At 39.0% G+C, this 19,145-nt stretch overlaps 1 protein-coding gene across 13 annotated transcripts in view; it reads right to left on the bottom strand.

Moving 5' to 3' along the window:
• LOC131431016 (aryl hydrocarbon receptor nuclear translocator homolog) overlaps positions 1 to 19,145 on the bottom strand; it is a 428,078-nt gene that overhangs the window by 98,106 nt on the left and 310,827 nt on the right. For 11 of the 13 annotated variants that reach the window (XM_058596415.1, XM_058596413.1, XM_058596406.1 and 8 more), the window contains exon 4: positions 17,489 to 17,649. In XM_058596415.1, the coding sequence (XP_058452398.1) occupies positions 17,489 to 17,649 (161 nt within the window). The remainder of the gene's footprint in view (positions 1 to 17,488; positions 17,650 to 19,145) is intronic. The other 2 variants (XM_058596414.1, XM_058596410.1) reach the window with 1 other exon arrangement.

Genomic DNA, 19,145 nt, shown 5'->3' with positions numbered 1-19,145 from the left:
AAGACCGATTCGGTTGGAAAATGCTGTCTACACTGGCGGCATCCTTGGCCTGCCGTGTAGCTCTATCTCCCTTTAATGTAAATTATGTTGAATTCGAAATGTGTTCTGAGCATCCGAGAATGGTTTCGTTTGCCGGTAGCAAAGCTCCGAGCCCTAGCCAAGCCAAGCCAAACGGAGCTATGGCCATAAATCATTTGTGAGGGAATTTTTTATTATTTTTCTATGTCCTTCGACTTTTTTTCGGCAGACAGTAGTGCGATCCTTGTTCCGTTCGGAAGCAAATCTACCAAACTGGTGCTACTTTCCTGTGAGTCCGTATTTTCCAGTTGAACGAAGAGTTACTTTCTTTACTTATGGAACGAGTGGATCTTGGCAGCAGTGTTACCAGCGAGGGTGAAAATTTCGATGCGGTTCGTGTTCCATAGTCTATCGCTGTTGGCAACTATGGTGCTGCCCAGGCTTCATAGGCAAAAGGATGAGACTGTCGTTGGGTCAGGGACGGAAAAAGATAAAAATAAAATTATGATAAATGAAGGTACTCTAATGGTCGCATTTAATGATTTCTTCGTTTTCGGCTCAACTGGCAAGTCTATGTGTGAATTTAGAGGCAAAACGTTGATGTATTGCCACAACCCTTGAAGTCACACGCCGGACTTCTGTAAGTTAATCCCAGAAATATCCCTACTGCCTTCCTTTACGGTTGGACACATCTCACACTGCAATCAATGTAATGGATTCCGAAGAAGGAAGAAAAAACTTCTCCACATTTTTCCGAGTTGTGTTTGCGCTTCCTGTCACCACCCTATTTCCCATTCCATCAACACCGACGCACATACATATTTGGGAACAGCTCCAGCAAGTCACTCGGTTAGAAGAAGATTGATGAAATATTTGCCATTTTCCAGAATTTACTGCTTCGGCCATCCGACTTCGAGCAGATCCACTAATAGTCTCTATATATCCTTCCACCGGGTTATTCACTGACCGTAGCTCGTGGACACACGACCAGAAACCGTAAATAAACAATCGCTTTTCCTTGGGAAAACAATTAACTTACTTTAATGACATTTTCTACTTCCTTCGCTGCCTACTATTTCCACCTTGTTCGCCCCCACCTGCCGTGCCATTCGGTTGATACACACAAATTAATTTCCCCAGAAATGCCTTTTCGGTTCCTGCAGCATCAGAATCTTGCTAATGGAGGAGGGTTCACAATTCAGCACCCAGTGCAGGTTGGAGGTTCGACGGTTTAATGATTAAGATGGTATAAATTGTTTTCTTTTCTTCTTTGTTTTTTTTTTGCTGATGAACTACACACCGTGTACCGATGGAATGGAAAAGTTTTCCGCATTGTTCGTGTCTTGCTGTCGGGCCCTATAAAACACAGTATCATTTCAGCCGTTCAATTATGTCAATTGGAATCAAGTAATTGAATTTGCAAAAGTCACCGCAATTGTTTCATTTCTCCGGTGCTTCTTGGATTCAATGATGCGGTACAATTTTCTGAAAATAGCACAGTTTTTATTCATGAAAGGTACTATATATTGTCATTGAGATCAATGAATATTCCAATTTTATTTGTATATCATTGTACAACAAACTAAATGTCTACGGCGACTTGGTTTCTAAACATTTTGAAAATGATTCTTAGAATACAGAAAAGTTTCAGCATAACTGAGACACTGAATTTTAGTCGGTTGTAGCTTTCTTACGCGTGAGGAATGAGCTAACATTCGTTCGACTTTCCAGGCTCAAGTTTGAAAATTATTTATCTTGTTGTGAGGTTTTATGTCAAAGTTCATAGTAATTTTTACTCTTGGAAGGAGCAAATTAATTTGATCTTGTATTCTACAGAAAAAAAGCTTCATTTGTATGCTGTCTCAATATATTTTTGTGCTGTGGAAAGTCGAGAGAACTTATTCTTTTCTCACAGACACCTTTACTGAAATTCCATTTAGCATTGGTTTGGGAGAATGCGCACAGATTGTTAGGGTTCTAATCTGAAGCTTATTAGTGTTTGCAGGATCAACATAAAAAATCGCGAACATGTTTGCGAGTGACTATGATTTTATGACACGAAGCTTTGAGATGATGATGGAAACATACATCGGACTTAGAACTGTCTTCAATCGAAGAAGTACGCCACTCTATATAATTGACTGGTTTTATATGGTCCACGAAACCTGCACCTTCCCAATCCAAAGTTTCATATGTTGTAAAACGAAGTGAATTTTTCACGAAGTTCTTCTAACGTTTTCCGTATACCAATTATCGTAGTGCTTATTTTCAATTTAATTTCAGTGCGAAATCAATCCCAATAACTTTCCATCTGTCAAATTCTGAATTGGGTTGCAGTTTCAGTCAAATTTAAGTACATGATCGACATGCCAAATTTTATCCAAAAGATCAAGTTATTCGCGAAATGGTTCACAGTCTTAGAGTTCTCTTGGGACTCGATCCCAAAAAACTCCCTCTTTCTTGAGACTGACACGAAAACTAAATAAAATTGAATTCAAAAAGTGCTTACAAGACTTTCTCGTAGAAAAAAAATTATTTCGACAACGGAATGCTAAAAATTTCATGCCATTGCTTGACAATTCCATGTTTACTTTTTTACACTGTTCTGGGATACAAGTTTATAAACTATCCGCTCAAATGATTAAACATCTCAAAAAGAGTCACTAAGCAAACTTCGAGCTAAATAGGACATGGATAAGTGAAGCGACCCGCAATCAAAGTTTGGAATTTCGATCTTGAAAAATCAAAAAAAAATTGAGAAAAACTCGAGTTTCTGGGATTTCTGGGAATTTTTGAACTTGAACTTTGGGAATTACACTGTAGTTCAAATTACTGCTTTCAATGAAATTTCAGGATAATTGTTATCAACAGTATACAAACGTCTCTAAGCATATCTTGAATCTGATTTATATTTGATATTTTATTTCAAGGTATAGTTGGTTGAGTTTAAAAAATATTCGCGATACGACAAGTACTCCAGAAGTGTCGTGAATACAACGTACCCACGCATCATCTATTCATTGACCTCAAAGCGGCACACGACAAAATCGATCGAGAACAGCTATGGCAGATAATGCACGAATACGGTTTCCCGGATAAACTGACGCGATTGATCAAAGCAACGATGTGCTACGTCCGAGTATCTGGGACGCTCTCGGGTCCCTTTGAATCTCGGAGAAGGCTACGTCAAGGTGATGGCCTTTCTTGTATCTTGTTCAATATTGCCCTGGAAGGTGTGATTCGAAGAGCGAGGATCGACACGAGTAGCACGATCTTTCGAAAGTCCGTACAACTTTTTGACTTCGCTGACGATATTGATATTGTAACACGTAACCTTGAGAAGATGACGGAAACCTACATCGGACTGAAAGCTGAAGCTAGGCGTATCGGACTGGCCATAAATGCGTCGAAAACAAAATACATGAGAGGAAGAGAGAAGAAACACTACGCCTCCCACCACGAATATAGATAGACGGTGACGATATCGAGGTGGTTGACGAGTTTGTGCATTTGGGCTCACTGGTGATCGCCGACAATGACACCATCAGAGAAATACAGAGACGTATTTTGGCAGGGAATCGTGCGTACTTTGGACTCACCGCACGAAATTAACCATCAACAAAACGCTCATTAGACCGGTTGTTCTCTATGGCCACGAGACCTGGACTATGTTGGCAGAGGACCAACGCGCCCTTAGTGTTTTCGAAAGAAAGGTACTGAGGACCATCTATGGCGGAGTGCAGATGGAGGGCGGAACGTGGAGACGGCGTATGAATCACGAATTGCAACAGCTGCTAGGAGAACCACTTATCCTACGGACAGCGAAAATCGGACGTCTTCGATGGGCTGGGCATGTCATAAGGATGTCGGACGACAGCCCAGTGATAATGGTTCTTGAATCTAATCCGACTGGTACAAGAAGAAGAGGCGCAGCGAGCAAGGTGGATCGATCAAGTGGAGGGTGATCTCAGAAGCATCCGTGCATTGAGTGGCTGGCGACGAGCAGCCATGGACCGAATTATGTGGAGACGTATGCTTGATACAGCAAAGGACACCCCTGGCCTATAGCCGTTAGGTAAGGTAAGGTAAGGTAAGAGTTTAAAAAATCTGGACACCCCTAAATCTTTGGAAATACTTCATTACGGCTTAAATATTCCGCAGACTAATGAACGTATGTCTGTTCATTGTGTAAAATGATCTACAAACTTTACGATCGAAGATGGCGTCGATCTTTCGATACACGTTTGACAACAGCCAAGAAGGCTGGGAGCGGAACAATAACGGATCTCAGGAACCACCAGAAGGACGCAAAGGTAAAAAAAATATAAGAGAAGAGACCAAATCGTTCGGTATGTACTATGGCTAGAAAAATAAAGATGTCTCCAACATTTGTGCATATTTCAAGCATCGACAAGGTATGAAATCATTAAAGGTGAAAACTGTACCGAGGCGTAATTATAAACAGAATGTGACAGCTAAAACCAGAGCTCACAAGTTGTATCGCGAATATTTGGCGAAGTTTTCCTGCGTGATAATAGACCATGAAACTTATGCACTGTAAGACTTTCAGCAGGCTAATGAAATGTCTTCCCATTCTGTCATACAACGGATCAGGAGTATTGCAAAACGGAGAAAAAGGCCAAGTTTCCTAAAAAAATATTTGGTTTGGCAGGTAATATGCAGCTGTGGCTGAGCAAGTCAAATTTTTATCACTACCGAAAGAAGCAATTGTTACCATTCGTATGCAGTCAGGACGCTCCTTTCCTATTCTGGCATGATATGGCATCTTGTCACTACGCCAAAGATGTTTTTGAATGATATAAACCGAATGAAGTCCATGTTGTGCCGAAAGAGGCAAATCAACCGAACTGTCCGGCTATGTTGCTCGAATATCAAAAATGCGTCGAACGCCAATGATCATCGTTCGCTCCCTTCGCCTTTGTTCGATAGTCGCTCTGATATTCAGACTTTGCCGTATATTCGGGTTCGAACGAAGCCGACGATGCTTCTTTGCTCGCAAGAAGATCTATTCCTTGCAGTTGTTATTCGCATTGAACATACCCCCGAGTGACTTAATGCGAATGTGGAACGAATATTCAGGCAGCGATCATCGTCAAAACCTAATTCGCGATGATCGTCTTTGAAACAAGCAAACTAAGACGTTTCCCCCTACATTAGTACCATAGTCTTATGTAATGTGAACGGAAACCAACGATCATCGCAGTGACGCTATTCGAACCAATTCAAACAGTAGAATAAATGAACGAATGACAAACGATTGTATGAAAGAAACATGCACGATGTATACCAGCAGCGAAGAATGTATTAGTACATTCGGGTTCTCTTCGATTATTGCTTGTTCATTTTCACCCTTTTCTCTTTCGTGCAGTGAATAGTTCAACATTGTTCGCCCGTCTCCTAAGTAATAGAAGAATATTCGCGGCGAAGATCGATGAATGAATTAGTTACTCGAAGTATATGTGCCATATTGCTGCCCGGAATTGCGACATATCGAACGATATTCGGAAGAGAGAACTCTCTCAATAGAAAAAATTAACCAAAAATTATAGAAAACTTGTGAAAAGCTTTGACAAAAGCAGCTAAATCGGTTTTAGAAAAGTCTGCACATACCATGAAGGCTAAAGGTAAACTCATAAGTTCGTAAATTCTTCAAGCATGATGTTTTTGAATGATATAAACCGAATGAAGTCCATGTTGTGCCGAAAGAGGCAAATCAACCGAACTGTCCGGCTATGTTGCTCGAATATCAAAAATGCGTCGAACGCCAATGATCATCGTTCGCTCCCTTCGCCTTTGTTCGATAGTCGCTCTGATATTCAGACTTTGCCGTATATTCGGGTTCGAACGAAGCCGACGATGCTTCTTTGCTCGCAAGAAGATCTATTCCTTGCAGTTGTTATTCGCATTGAACATACCCCCGAGTGACTTAATGCGAATGTGGAACGAATATTCAGGCAGCGATCATCGTCAAAACCTAATTCGCGATGATCGTCTTTGAAACAAGCAAACTAAGACGTTTCCCCCTACATTAGTACCATAGTCTTATGTAATGTGAACGGAAACCAACGATCATCGCAGTGACGCTATTCGAACCAATTCAAACAGTAGAATAAATGAACGAATGACAAACGATTGTATGAAAGAAACATGCACGATGTATACCAGCAGCGAAGAATGTATTAGTACATTCGGGTTCTCTTCGATTATTGCTTGTTCATTTTCACCCTTTTCTCTTTCGTGCAGTGAATAGTTCAACATTGTTCGCCCGTCTCCTAAGTAATAGAAGAATATTCGCGGCGAAGATCGATGAATGAATTAGTTACTCGAAGTATATGTGCCATATTGCTGCCCGGAATTGCGACATATCGAACGATATTCGGAAGAGAGAACTCTCTCAATAGAAAAAATTAACCAAAAATTATAGAAAACTTGTGAAAAGCTTTGACAAAAGCAGCTAAATCGGTTTTAGAAAAGTCTGCACATACCATGAAGGCTAAAGGTAAACTCATAAGTTCGTAAATTCTTCAAGCAGCCCAATTGAGTAACTGTAATTAGGTATAATATAACTAATAAATAATGCACAATTAAATGAATTAAAAAATGCATCTTGAATTTAACTAACAAAAAGTTTGTTTAAGTACAAATTTAATCTGTCGAAATTTTGTCGCGATCAAGCCTTACATCAGACATGGGTAAGTGGTGCCACTCGGTGGTCAATGTTGGAAGAAAAAATATCATAAAGGGTCTCAGAAATTAGTTTTTAAGGTAGCACCAGATAATGACGTTTTATGCAATTCTAAGACTTTTGATCACTTTGGTGATTTTTCAGAATTAAAAATATCTGGGCTCAATTCCCAACCCCGAACACGGGATCAGAAAGTTTTTCTGAAAGGCGAATGACCTTAAGGTTAAAACCCCTAAAATCGAAGCTAAAACAAATTCAAAAATTTCCACAGTTTCACCGCTCTAGACCACTTTAACAAATGTTAAATATTTGGGTATTTTGTCAAATGTAAGGTAAGGTAACGCATCCTTGTGATAACTTTTCAATGGATTTTTCGCGTAACATATTCTGATAAATACGGGTACCACTCGGCATCAATGCAATCAGCTTTTCATCCATCTAGTAAAAACAAACAAACCATAGCTTGCTCGAGCGTCGAAGAAAAGAAACACCACACATCACGGGTACTGCGGCTAAAACGGAGACCGCATCAAATGTGTGACGCCACAGGCAGTTCATCCCATGCACAACTAATAATAATAATAATAGGTCACCTCACACAGTAGCCCAATCATCGAAGCGTCCAGGAGCAACAACATAAAATGCTACTCATTTGAATTTATATCCCCCTATTAATCTTTCCCAGAAGCAGCTCGAAACCCCCGAAAAAAAAACCAACGCAGATATCGCAATGATCGCTCGTTGGATAACACCGAAACGAAGTCCAGCAAACTTTTCCTGCACAGACCGAGAGATTGGTAACCAGTATGCCCTTCGGCATTCGAGAAGCACCGGCGACCTTCAAGGGTGAGCGAAAAGATATTTGAGTAATGATCCTACGCAACGGTAGATGGCGCTGTCAATTGATTAAATTATTATGATGGGAAGAGATAAAGTTTGTGTAGTAAAATTTGTAAGACACAAATGCGAACATCGCTCAGACAATGGCATTATTTTAACTGGTGTAGAGATAACGATAATAATTAGAAAAAGAGTTTCTTCTATTGCGGGGAGGCAATATGCCTCCTACTACCAACCGTACTGTGTCATAGGATCCGCGTAGTTATAAATTCTCCGCTAATTATTTGAATAAATTATCCATTTCTTACCCCCTTTTCGGAGGGTGTGCCTTTTCGTGGCTCTCGTACGGAAAAGTCGGGAAACAAAGAAATAAAAAATAAAAGTTCAGCTCCGTCTTTCGCTAGACGGTAAAGACCTCGGAGCACTACGAAAGCAAAGGATAAAGTTGTCTTTGAGCTGAGAGTGAAGCTTCCGATCTACGGGAACGAGCCGACCTCCAACATCCATCTGCACATTTTAATTTCATAAAACTCACCAACACACTGAATGGTAGAAACAAGAACAAGGAAGCAAGTTCGGCGTGGGGGAAAATAAATTATGTGAAAATAAATAACAAAAGTTTTTCTCATTTTCACCTCTACCTCGAAATAGCCCAGCCCCGAGCAGGAGAGCTTTTTTTTTTCTTGAAATGTACTAGGTTGAAATGCGGCCCAGGAGTGCTCTGGGAGTGATAACGAAATACTTTCGACGGGTTGCAGTCACAACAAATTTCAGTTTCACCCTCCCCGAAAAAAAAAACACATAACATAACTTTTCCAGCCCCGTCTCCCACTGGGGACGGGGAAACTCACAAAAAAAAACAACTAGAACGGAAAAAGAATGCAGTAAAGTCTCCGGTCGCTGCTCGTACACGGACGACGATGTACATATTTTTTGTTATAATCACAATAATTTTATTGCAGCATTTCTGTATAATTACAGTTTTTTTTGTGTGTGCCGCATCATCACTCCACTGGCACAGCAGGCACCATCAAGCCAGATCCATCAGCCAGTCGGTCGCGGCAATCGGTTGTTTTGGCCTACTGACTGGAACAGAACCGAGGCACGGGTTTTGTACAAGGTCGATAAGAATGCTACAACGACGTCGCCCGGTGACAGTGTTTGGCCATTACAGCTCGTAAAAAATATATATACACCGCAGAACTAGACCGCGGTTCACCATTAGCTAATGGATAAATTCACTTAGAGAACATCGGGTGATCGGCGATAGACAACCCGCCAGTATCTGCTTCGGACGGAGGGGTTGTTAGGTGTGACCAAGGTGGGTCCGGACTACAGTGCCAACGATACATTTTGATCCTCAATGGACCATAGCGTTCCAAAAACTATAAAAATTTTACCCTGATAATAATTGATTGTAAAAGTTGTTTGATTTCTTGGTTACGATCATTGTGGGGATTAAGATTTTGCGCCTGCGATCGAAGGTACAGACTAAATCAAAGTGTACTGTGTCGTATGAACTGAAATAGAATTCCAGTTTGCATTGCATTAAAAACGAAATATTTAGTATCAGACGATTTGACAATATTATTTGAAATTTTTTATTATATATATGAAGGTCGTTAGCTAACTGCTCATAAGTTCCTATTACATGCCGTGTATCTATAATAATATTTAGTCAATAGAATGGCTGCTATCGCCATCGTTGATAGCAGAATGAGAGAATGGGAATTGGTTTAAATGTTATAGTCCATATGAGATTATGAAATTAATTAGAAGTCCTATAAAAATGTCAAATAGTTCGGCTTGTCGTCGAATGGCTGAAATATATTCAATACCAATTCAATGTATTTCAAATCTGGTTTCAATTTACCCACATTATTCACCCACTTGTTGATTATTTGGTATTAAAAATGCCTTACTCTTTACTATACGGGGCCGGGTGTCATTTAAAAGTTTCAAAAATAGGCGTGTAATCTTCTTCTGTTATAATTTTGAACGATAATAACTCAGTCATTTGTTGATGGATTGATATAATTTAACAACCAATCGATTCGGCCTATCGACGTATGTTTTCATCCACCGGCTGGCTGATCCACCCAGCTGGCCAAAATGATGTCATTCTATTGATTTTTCGTACACGGTCGACGGTTTCGATCGTTCTTTTCTGCATCGCATGAACCTTCGAAAAAAAGGGAATCTTTAAATATATGCCATTTTTCAATTTTTAGTTTGCGATTGCGCTGGGCGTGAACAGAACGGAATAAATACTTCTTGAACGCGATTGACATTAATTTTCACAATTATATGTCTATTTTTCAAATTCAAACTGTTCATGAGAGAATTTCGAAATTGCATTTCTAATGTCATTATCGGTAATTTTTTTTCCGAAAAGCCATTTGAAATTTTTCAACCACTATGCATAGAAATTACGCGCAAGTTCCAACTAGTATTTTTTATCTCTTTCTAGTAAAAAGCATAAAAAAGTAAAATTTTTAAAAACCTTTCAACAACTTATTCACTCGTCAAATTGTTATTGTTATATTTTCGTTTATTTATATCCGGCTTTAACCTAGGTGCGGTATTTCACCGGGACCAAATTGTTATTATGACAGGCGGTATCTATTACAGAATTGGTTTTCATGTCTGTTATGTTTATGGCATCAGTTAAGACATAGCGATTCGGAGCTGAACTAAAATGAGTTTTGCGAAGTAGGTAAGTGTGTTATAAAGACTGTCCAAGAAAGCATGGATGCAACATAAATTTTTATGGCTGCGTCCTGTTGTTTACACTCTTCTCTAACCACTTGTGCAGTTGTTTATTCGTTTTCATTAGTTTGTTTCGAAATGCGTGGACTTTCAGCAGAACAACGTCGTAAAATGATGTACAAGTGGTGCACAGAACGCGGACTGTCACTGAGAAAGATAGCAAAAATGGAAGGAGTAAGTGAAAAAGCCGTGCGAAATGCAATCAGGAAGTTCGGTGAGGATAAACCGAAAACGGTTCGAAAAAAAAGGTCCTGCTAACCCTCAGTTGGATAAACGTATACTGAGGGCGTTCGAGCAAAAGAAGGAGGTTTCAGTTCGGGATGTGGCTAAAAAAGTGGGCACTTCGAAGTCAAAGGTTCTTCGTGCTAAAGAACGCTTGAATCTTCGAACCTATAAGAAGCAGAAACAACCAAAACGTAGTCCGAAACAAGAAGCATCGATCAGGCCGAGGATTCGAAAGCTGTACAATACGATTCTTGCTGGAAATTTGAACTGCATTATCATGGACGACGAAACCTACGTGAAACTCGATTACAAATCCTTGCCGGGACCACAATAATATACTGTGTGAGAAGGGCAAGTGTTAAACCTGTCCGAGACATCGATTGAAGTCGAACAATTTGGTAAGAAAGCTATGGTCTGGCAAGCAATTTGTAGCTGCGGTAAAATTTCTAAATCCTTCATCACCACTGCTTCAATAAACAGCGAAATATACATCAAGGAATGTTTACGAAAACGACTTCTATCTATGATTCGAAGCCACAAGGATCCTGTTGTCTTCTGACCAGATCTTGCTTCTTGCCACTACTCGAAATCAACGGTATTTCAATGGTATACTAATAAAAATGTCACTTTCGTCCCAAAAGACATGAATCCACCAAATTGCCCACAACTTCGACCAATTGAGGAATTTTAGGCATTAACGAAGGCACATCTTAGGAAACATGTCTTCGCTGCCGAAACCATTCAACAGTTCGAAAAAGATTGGAAAAAAGTGTCAAAACTTGTCGCCAAGAAGTCTGTACGGAATTTAATGAGGAACGTACGCGAGAAGGTGCGCCAGCTAGTCTACAATGGCTAAGTAGCAAATGTTGAGAATAATATTCTGTTGTTGTAGTTTAATATTATCAGTATATCGAATAAAATTTGAATATCGAACACTTGTGAATTATTTACAGCGAAATCAAAGTGCGTCCATACTTTCTGGGACTGTCTTTATTGTAGGATCATAAGGATGTTCTTTAATACAAAAGACTTTCGAGTGGTCAAACCATCAAATGCATCGAACTTTACTATTTCGTTTAATACCGGCTAGTATTTGAAAACAAACACAACTCCGTAAATTTCCGATTCGGCTTCGGTCGAAATGAATGGCAGTTCTACCTCACCCGACTTAAACTTCAGACTTGGTACCATCCGACAATCACGTGTTTCGATCAATGCAAAACGCTCGTACCGGAATACGTTTTAGTCAAAAGAATCAAACATTGATTGGATTATTTCTTAGGCTCAAAAACGAACTTGTTTTTATTCGGAATTTATGAATTGCTAAAAATATTGAAAAATGTAGTTTTCGTAATGCAATACTCTTAATAAAATATACGCAAACAATTTTGCTTCGATTTTTTTTCAACTTGGTTCGTTATGGCGTGTAAATCAACCACGAGCTTGATTTCATTTTGTACCTTATGACCAAAAAAGAACCGGAATTATTATTTTAAAATTCCCGCGCTTTTCCAATCGGTAAACTTTTATTCTCTCAACGTTGGAAATATTTTTATACACATTCTGTCAAATTTTGACGCATATCGTACGATTAGTTTTTGTTTGGCGTCTATACAAAGAAGTTGAAAAAATTTCGTGTAGCGATTTTTATAATGGATGCAAATTTAGAACAACGTGCGTGCATCAAATTTTGTGTTGCAAATGGATTTAAGTGTTCTGTACCGATTAGAGAGATTGCTGTGTTGTTGGGCATCTTTTATGGATCAGCCGAACATATTTTAATTGATGTTTTGGGTTTGAAACGCGTCGCTTCTCGGCCAAAAAAGCTGAATTTCATTCAAAAACAGCGTCGTGTTGATGTGGCCAAAGAGATGATTTCCAACGCAGATAGTGACCTCACATTCATCGAATGCATCATAACTGGTGATGAGGTGTGGATCTGTGAATATGACGTCGAAACCGCACAACAATCGACCGAATGGCGCTTCGAAGGCGAGCCGTTGTTCTAAATTTTCATCCATTATAAAAATCACCACACGAAAATTTTTCAACTTCTTTGTATAGACGCCAAACAAAAACTAATCGTACGATATGCGTCAAAATTTGACAGCATGTGTATAAAAGTGTTACCAACGTTAAAATAACTAAAATAAAAGTTAACCGATTGGACAAGCGCGGGAATTTTATAATGAAAATTCCGGTTCTTTTTTGATAATAAGGTATTAGTAGGGGAGACCGGGGCTAGTTGACAGAACTGAAAACCTCAGATTTCTCCCCGAAAACGAGTTTTGACCAATCCTCCGATAAAAACAAAATCGGATGAGGATAAAAATGACAGCAAGCGTTGCTGGCTAACGTAAGAAAGTAGCGAGAGCAGTAAAAAATTCACTAAAGCTATCGAAACTAAGTCTAAAAAAACTAAAAAGTGAAGAGCGGAATTTTTCTTTTGTGGCTAGATAATAAAACATGATGGACGCTTACTTTTTGTTTTGATTCTCAAACGTTTTTCATTGATACATTTGATCAATTTTACTTGTTTTATCAAACTCGATCATCCTACTCCGGCCCTGGAGATGGATTTTTCCTTCGCGTTTTATTGATAATAACTTTTTACAAGATTACTATTTAAGAAAGAAAAAAAATATACATATGTGTTCAATGGTTGTATGCTCATGACCGCACAAACCGTTAATCAAAAAATCTAACCAGAATGTGTACAGAACTTCCAAAAGCGCAATTCGGACAACCAGTCCCGGTCTCCTCTATCCAAAGAAAAACTTACTGTAAAAGACTGATGAACGAAATAGCACAAATGTTTTTCAAGTCCCTTCAAATTCTACTATTCACTGTTTCACTATCACATCACTACATGTTTTACTATGCTATAATAAGGACACATATGCTATTATTTGGAACTTTTTAAGTCAGATTTACATCAAAGCAGTTCTAATTACAAGTATTCTAGTTTCAGCGTGAGAACTACAACGTGTTACACTAAACATAAAACTAAAAACAAAAGTTTAGTAACACGATAGTGAAACAATCAATAGTAGAATTAAAATTATTATTACAGTGAATTTTAAAACAAACAATCAAGTTATGCAAAAAAAAAACTTACTCTGAGACGAAACTTGCATCCGCAACTTTTTTTTTCCTATTTTTACCAGCAGTCAGAACTTGTATGAAGTTTTTCTCCATTAGTATATATTCGAGTCCCGTCTTTAAGTAAATATTTCCTAAAATTTAATTTCCGAAATTTCAATTATTAATCTTTATTCCGTTATTCGGTCCTTACAGTTTTTTGAACAACTATTTTTTTGAATTCATAAAAAACGCTACCTCTTGACCCAAAAATAAGGCCAACAATCACAAAAAAAGAAAATTTATTTTCTAATTCTAATATAGCGGTTCAGCAAAAAATGTCTTTTTCTTTTACAACCATACAGGATAATTTACTGGCAAAATGCTAATGTGAAACTTACTATATTACTGTATACAACTCAATAGTTTGAAAATTCCTGTTTTCAGCGCTTAATTCAACACGATGAGACATGCATCCATTCACTATTCATTCAGATTGTTTTTTCTTGAAATCAGATACTCACAAGTTCTTATTTCATGTCTCGCCAGGAGTTTGTAATGAAATTTTGACCGTAGAATGACGCTTGCTGGATGCTTTCCCCTTTTGTGACAGCGGAGCTATTTCAGAAATTGACAGCAGAAAAGATGATAAAATCGGGGTCGACTTTCTCCGTTTTGGACAAAATTTTGCACACGTGTTCAGTGTGGTAAACCATTTGTTCTACACAGATAGAGAGTCCAATTCGACCTCACACTAAATTTTAATGTCGATAGCACAAAAATTGTGTTCAAGGAATGATGGCAGGAAACGGCCACAGTGAAACAAAAACTTAAATTTTTTACATTTCCTATTTGAAATATCATGAGAATTGGAAAAATGCCACTATGGTCAGTAAAATCATAATTTAATGAGTAAATGACTATTTTCGTATAGAAACTTTAGTTTTGCAAATGCGTTCGAAATGTTTTAGTTCCATTTAGGTAATCATCAAATTAGTGTCAACGTTCAACAACGAAAACTAGTGAGCGCAGTACTCATGTTTCACCATCAAACCAACCAGCAACTGCAACCAATGTACAACAAGGCGCATCTAAAGCAACTAGCAACGAGCTCAAGACTATGAACAACAAGGAAAACGAAACGAAGACGGACACCAACAACAATACAACCGATGAGGCAATGGATGACGAGACGAACCACGAACAAAGTGCCCCTCAACCCTCGCCGGAGGGAAATGGAAGCTCTTCTCCTCCTAGAAAAAGAGTGACAACGAGATCCACTTCAAAAAATTTGTACCCAAATAGGCCCGTACTTGTAGTGTCAAATCTTAGTTCAAGTTCAAAATGAAAATATTTGAATGAAAAATAAAGATGTGTTTTCTTGCGGGTAATTCTTGATTTTCTCGAAAAGTTAACCAATTATTTAACATGTACTAACTTTTCTCAGAGATGGTTGAACCGAAATTAGATTCAAATGAAGCATCTTCTGATCTCATAGAAAATTCCTGAATTTCATTTTCATCCTATTTCCAATTGCGGAATTACAGGGTGATTAGTGTAAAAATTTCAATTTCAAAAAAATTTCTCACTATTCTCATTGATGACGGTGCCGATTTTTACTAACTTAGATTCAAATGAGTGGTCTTTTGGTCCTATACAAAACTTCTGAATTTCATCTGGATCCGACTTCTAGTTCCAACGATAACAGGATAACGAGTGTTGAACATTTCAAGCAGTGATGCACAATACGGAAAATGGGGTTGTTAGGGGTTTAAATCAGTTTAATTAACAGGCCTTGTCAGTTGATAGTCGATCTTATCCGTTCCGGCTATACCAGACCCCGGTCTCCGGTTCCGGAAGCATCGAAAATAGTGGTCACAAATTCCAAAATGAAACGAACTCATTTTTCTAAGCGATGGCTTATGGTTTTATGATTTCATACACAACTTCTGAATTTCTGGTTCCGGAATTACATGGTTATGAATATCCAAAAATTCAAACCTTCTTGTAAAGCGTACCAGTACGTGCATGCGTACGGAATAAAAAAAACACAACACCGCCTTTATGAACGTAGCCCGTTGTCGAACAGGAATGTCTGTTACCTGTGCCTGGTTTTTGTTGAATACGGTTCTGAGGTGAAGACAGGATAATAAAGTATAAAAATGTCTAACCTTCATATAGTTTACGAAATAAAAAGGTACGGAATTTTCGAAACAGATTGGTAAACTATTCAAACCTGTAGGCCGAGCTATTTAATGTATCTCGATTCCGGTTCCGAAAACAGTTATTCAAAATGTCCAATATGAAACTTGTATCGATTTCTCGTGAAGTTTTAATGAGAACGGCACCGTTACTCCACTAGGAGGATTGAAACAGGTTTTTAGTTCGTATTTTCTTACAGAGTGCCCGATTGATTTCCTACAACATTTTCTTTGGCACTTTGCACAACTGATCCGTTTCCGAGTTACAACGATTTACGGAAAGTGCCAGAATACATCCGCGCTTTTTAAAAATCAGTCGCGAGTCGAAAACGTTCGAAACAAATGATTTGCTATACTGAAGACGTGTCGGGGTAAAGTCTGTCCATATCGGGGTAAAGTCTGATGAAGTGTTGCCTATTTCTGGATGGATTAGTATCAGTGTCAGAATAGGAAAATGTAAAAATAAGTATGCGTACTTTGAATCAACAGTAATAGCGGAAGCGAAAGAAAATTCTTCTACATTTGTAAATAAACAATAAATAAAAAGAATTTAATGATTCTGTAAAATCCTAAAATACCATTATTCCCATTATATTTCAATTCATTTGCAAAGAACATTGTGTTGAAGCGGCATTAGTCGTTGGAACAATAATTCAATGATTATGAAATTATAATTGTATTTAGATAATTCCGATCTTTTGTAAAAGTTTCACATACTACTATTTCATTCCCAGTATAAACAAAATACAGAGAATTACATTATTCATTCATTCCCTTCATTATTTTTTATAAATATGCTGTAAATTTGTAAAACACAATTATATGATTTACATTCCGATGTGGATTTAGACCTCAAATTCCAACGAACTTCGTAGCCAACTCGTAAGTGTACAAGAATGTTGCATGAATAGTGCAACGATCCTATGGGCACTAAAAGTCCTCCCAAGTCAGGACTGGAACATACGACTTCTGGTATGTTAGACCCGCCAACCCGGGTCCTAATACAATTTGCTTCGAAAGAAACCTGACAATATTTTAGACAAACTGCACTGAATTTTCATACGGACATTCTCAGATATACTGGCATATGACTATTTGATCAAAACAAGAATTTTTACCGCAATGGTTTAAAGATTTTACGAATGGTCTGCAATAAAACAGCAATCTGATTGCAGTAACCATTTTTATTACCCTGTATGTAGTCGGAACCACAGATGCACAGATTTGAATCGCCGCCATCAAACTCGTCTACTTTTATGATCCACCGCCTCTCGCCGGGGTTTCTTCTTTCATCAAATCATGAATCCGCGGCCGAAATCACGCAAAAACTTTTATTTTCTCATTTTCCGGAGAAATGACATTTTCTCTCGGTTCCCTCCAGCATCCGACGAATTCGAGAACGAAAAAAAAGCCCCTCCTGGCCGGAACGTAAATAAACTTTAACCAGATTATCATAATTCTTCGGATGCCTGCGTCAAAAGACTGTCAAAGTCGTTAAAAAATTGTCTCTCCGGCAGCCGGGGGATGACGGTTTATGACTACGGACACAATTATAGCTGTTGATTATTATTCGCTCGGCGATGGCCCGGCTGGTCGGTGCCAGCTTTCCGCACGAATTAAGTATAGGAAAATCACAAACAGCACTTACCTCTTAACGCCTTCATGTGCGCCACCGCCATCCGCAGGATCGTCAGCTTGTCCGGCTTCCGGGCCAGGGCACTACAGGTTGGGACCATGTCCGACAGTTCCGTGATGTAGGCGGTCATTTTGTTTCGCCTTCGCCGCTCGATCTCGCAGTGGTTTTCTCTACTGCAAAAGGGGATAATAAAATATGACCTGCGTTACAAAACATTGAGTGCTCGGTGCATTGCTGTGCGATTTTTCATTACTGTTAATTTGTAACTGGGTTGGATTTGTGCTACTATTAGGGGTGTTCTCGGGGAGGGGAGGATTCGGTTGGTGGTCAAAATTGAGCAAAACAAAGTATTCAGTTTGATCGAAATATACTAGCGCACTGTGGCATTAATAATTTCAAGCAGATTCCAACGAATTTCAATGCATTCCATGAACAATTATTTATCTATAATCATCGAAAGTAGCTTCTTCAATTGGCATTCCTTGAACTGTCAGTACAATACCAACCACCATCATGTTCCACAATTTGACAGCTCGTCAATTGCGCATAAAACCGCAAAAAAGGATCCATCGTCAATCCATACCGCAGTTCCAGTTACACTAATTAACCGGCATAACTCAATAATTTTATTCGATTGCGTGTCACACCTTTCCGATAGTGAAACGAAGTTGTTTATTAATTCATATGTGCCTGCCTTTTGTTTCTTGGACGGGGCCGACCGCAAACAAGCTGTTCCATTGAAGAACCGATGCGCGGGAAAGCCTCCTAACGTGTGCATATTTTCGATTGTGAATAGCCTCTACCCCCGATTTGATTGTTTCGATTGCGAAATCGCTTTCCCGCCGCCAAACTTATGCTCTCCTTCAGCCATGGGCGGGAAAAATGGAAAAAGTGCCCCAATAAGACAATATCGATGACGGTTCTCCGCTTTGCGACTTCATGTATTTTTATGTGAAATCAATCCTTTCCCAGCTTTTTCCCTACTATCTCTCGGTTCGCCGTTCCGCGCGCGCTTCTTTTCAAATCGTTCCGCAATAAAAAATAAAGTAAAATAACAATAATAATAATAATTGTTATTATTATTACGATACACTGCGGTCTTTTTGATATTGGTTGCCCTTCCGTCCTGCCTACTCTCTAGAACTACGTTCAGCGCGGGATTACGTCATTCCGGTGCTATATTTTTCCCACATACAAAACATTGCCTTTTCCTTCTTCCGCAGCTGTAGCAGTCAGACGATTCCTTTTTCCCCTGCACTTGCAGTTTTCCCTCTTATTTTTTACGATTATGAATTCCTCTATATTTATGATTCATTTCGGGCTCTCGCTTCACAACTGCCCAGGGCACGGGGAACCCTTTTTCCATCGCCAGGTGCTCGGGCAAAAAGACCGAACCAGCGAATCACTTTAGATTCAATTTCTTTCCCGATGGAACCAGGGTTCGTAATGGAGCCAACGGGGAAGCCCTTTTGAACCCGTGTTTTTTTTTAACTGCCCCCAACGCCACACCCAGAGTGGACCGATATTTATAGGTATGTCGAGACGAAGTTACGGTTGGGAAATTAAGTTCAATTTATGGTCATTATGTTTACAGAACAATCACGGGCTGCGCATGGCCACGTCGGTTAGGCTTGCGAGTTTGCGCAAATTATGATGTTCGCACATTTTA

Source organism: Malaya genurostris, chromosome 2 (genome assembly GCF_030247185.1).
Source record: "Malaya genurostris strain Urasoe2022 chromosome 2, Malgen_1.1, whole genome shotgun sequence".
Classification (NCBI taxonomy): domain Eukaryota; kingdom Metazoa; phylum Arthropoda; class Insecta; order Diptera; family Culicidae; genus Malaya; species Malaya genurostris.
This window is presented reverse-complemented; position numbering and strand designations above follow the sequence as displayed.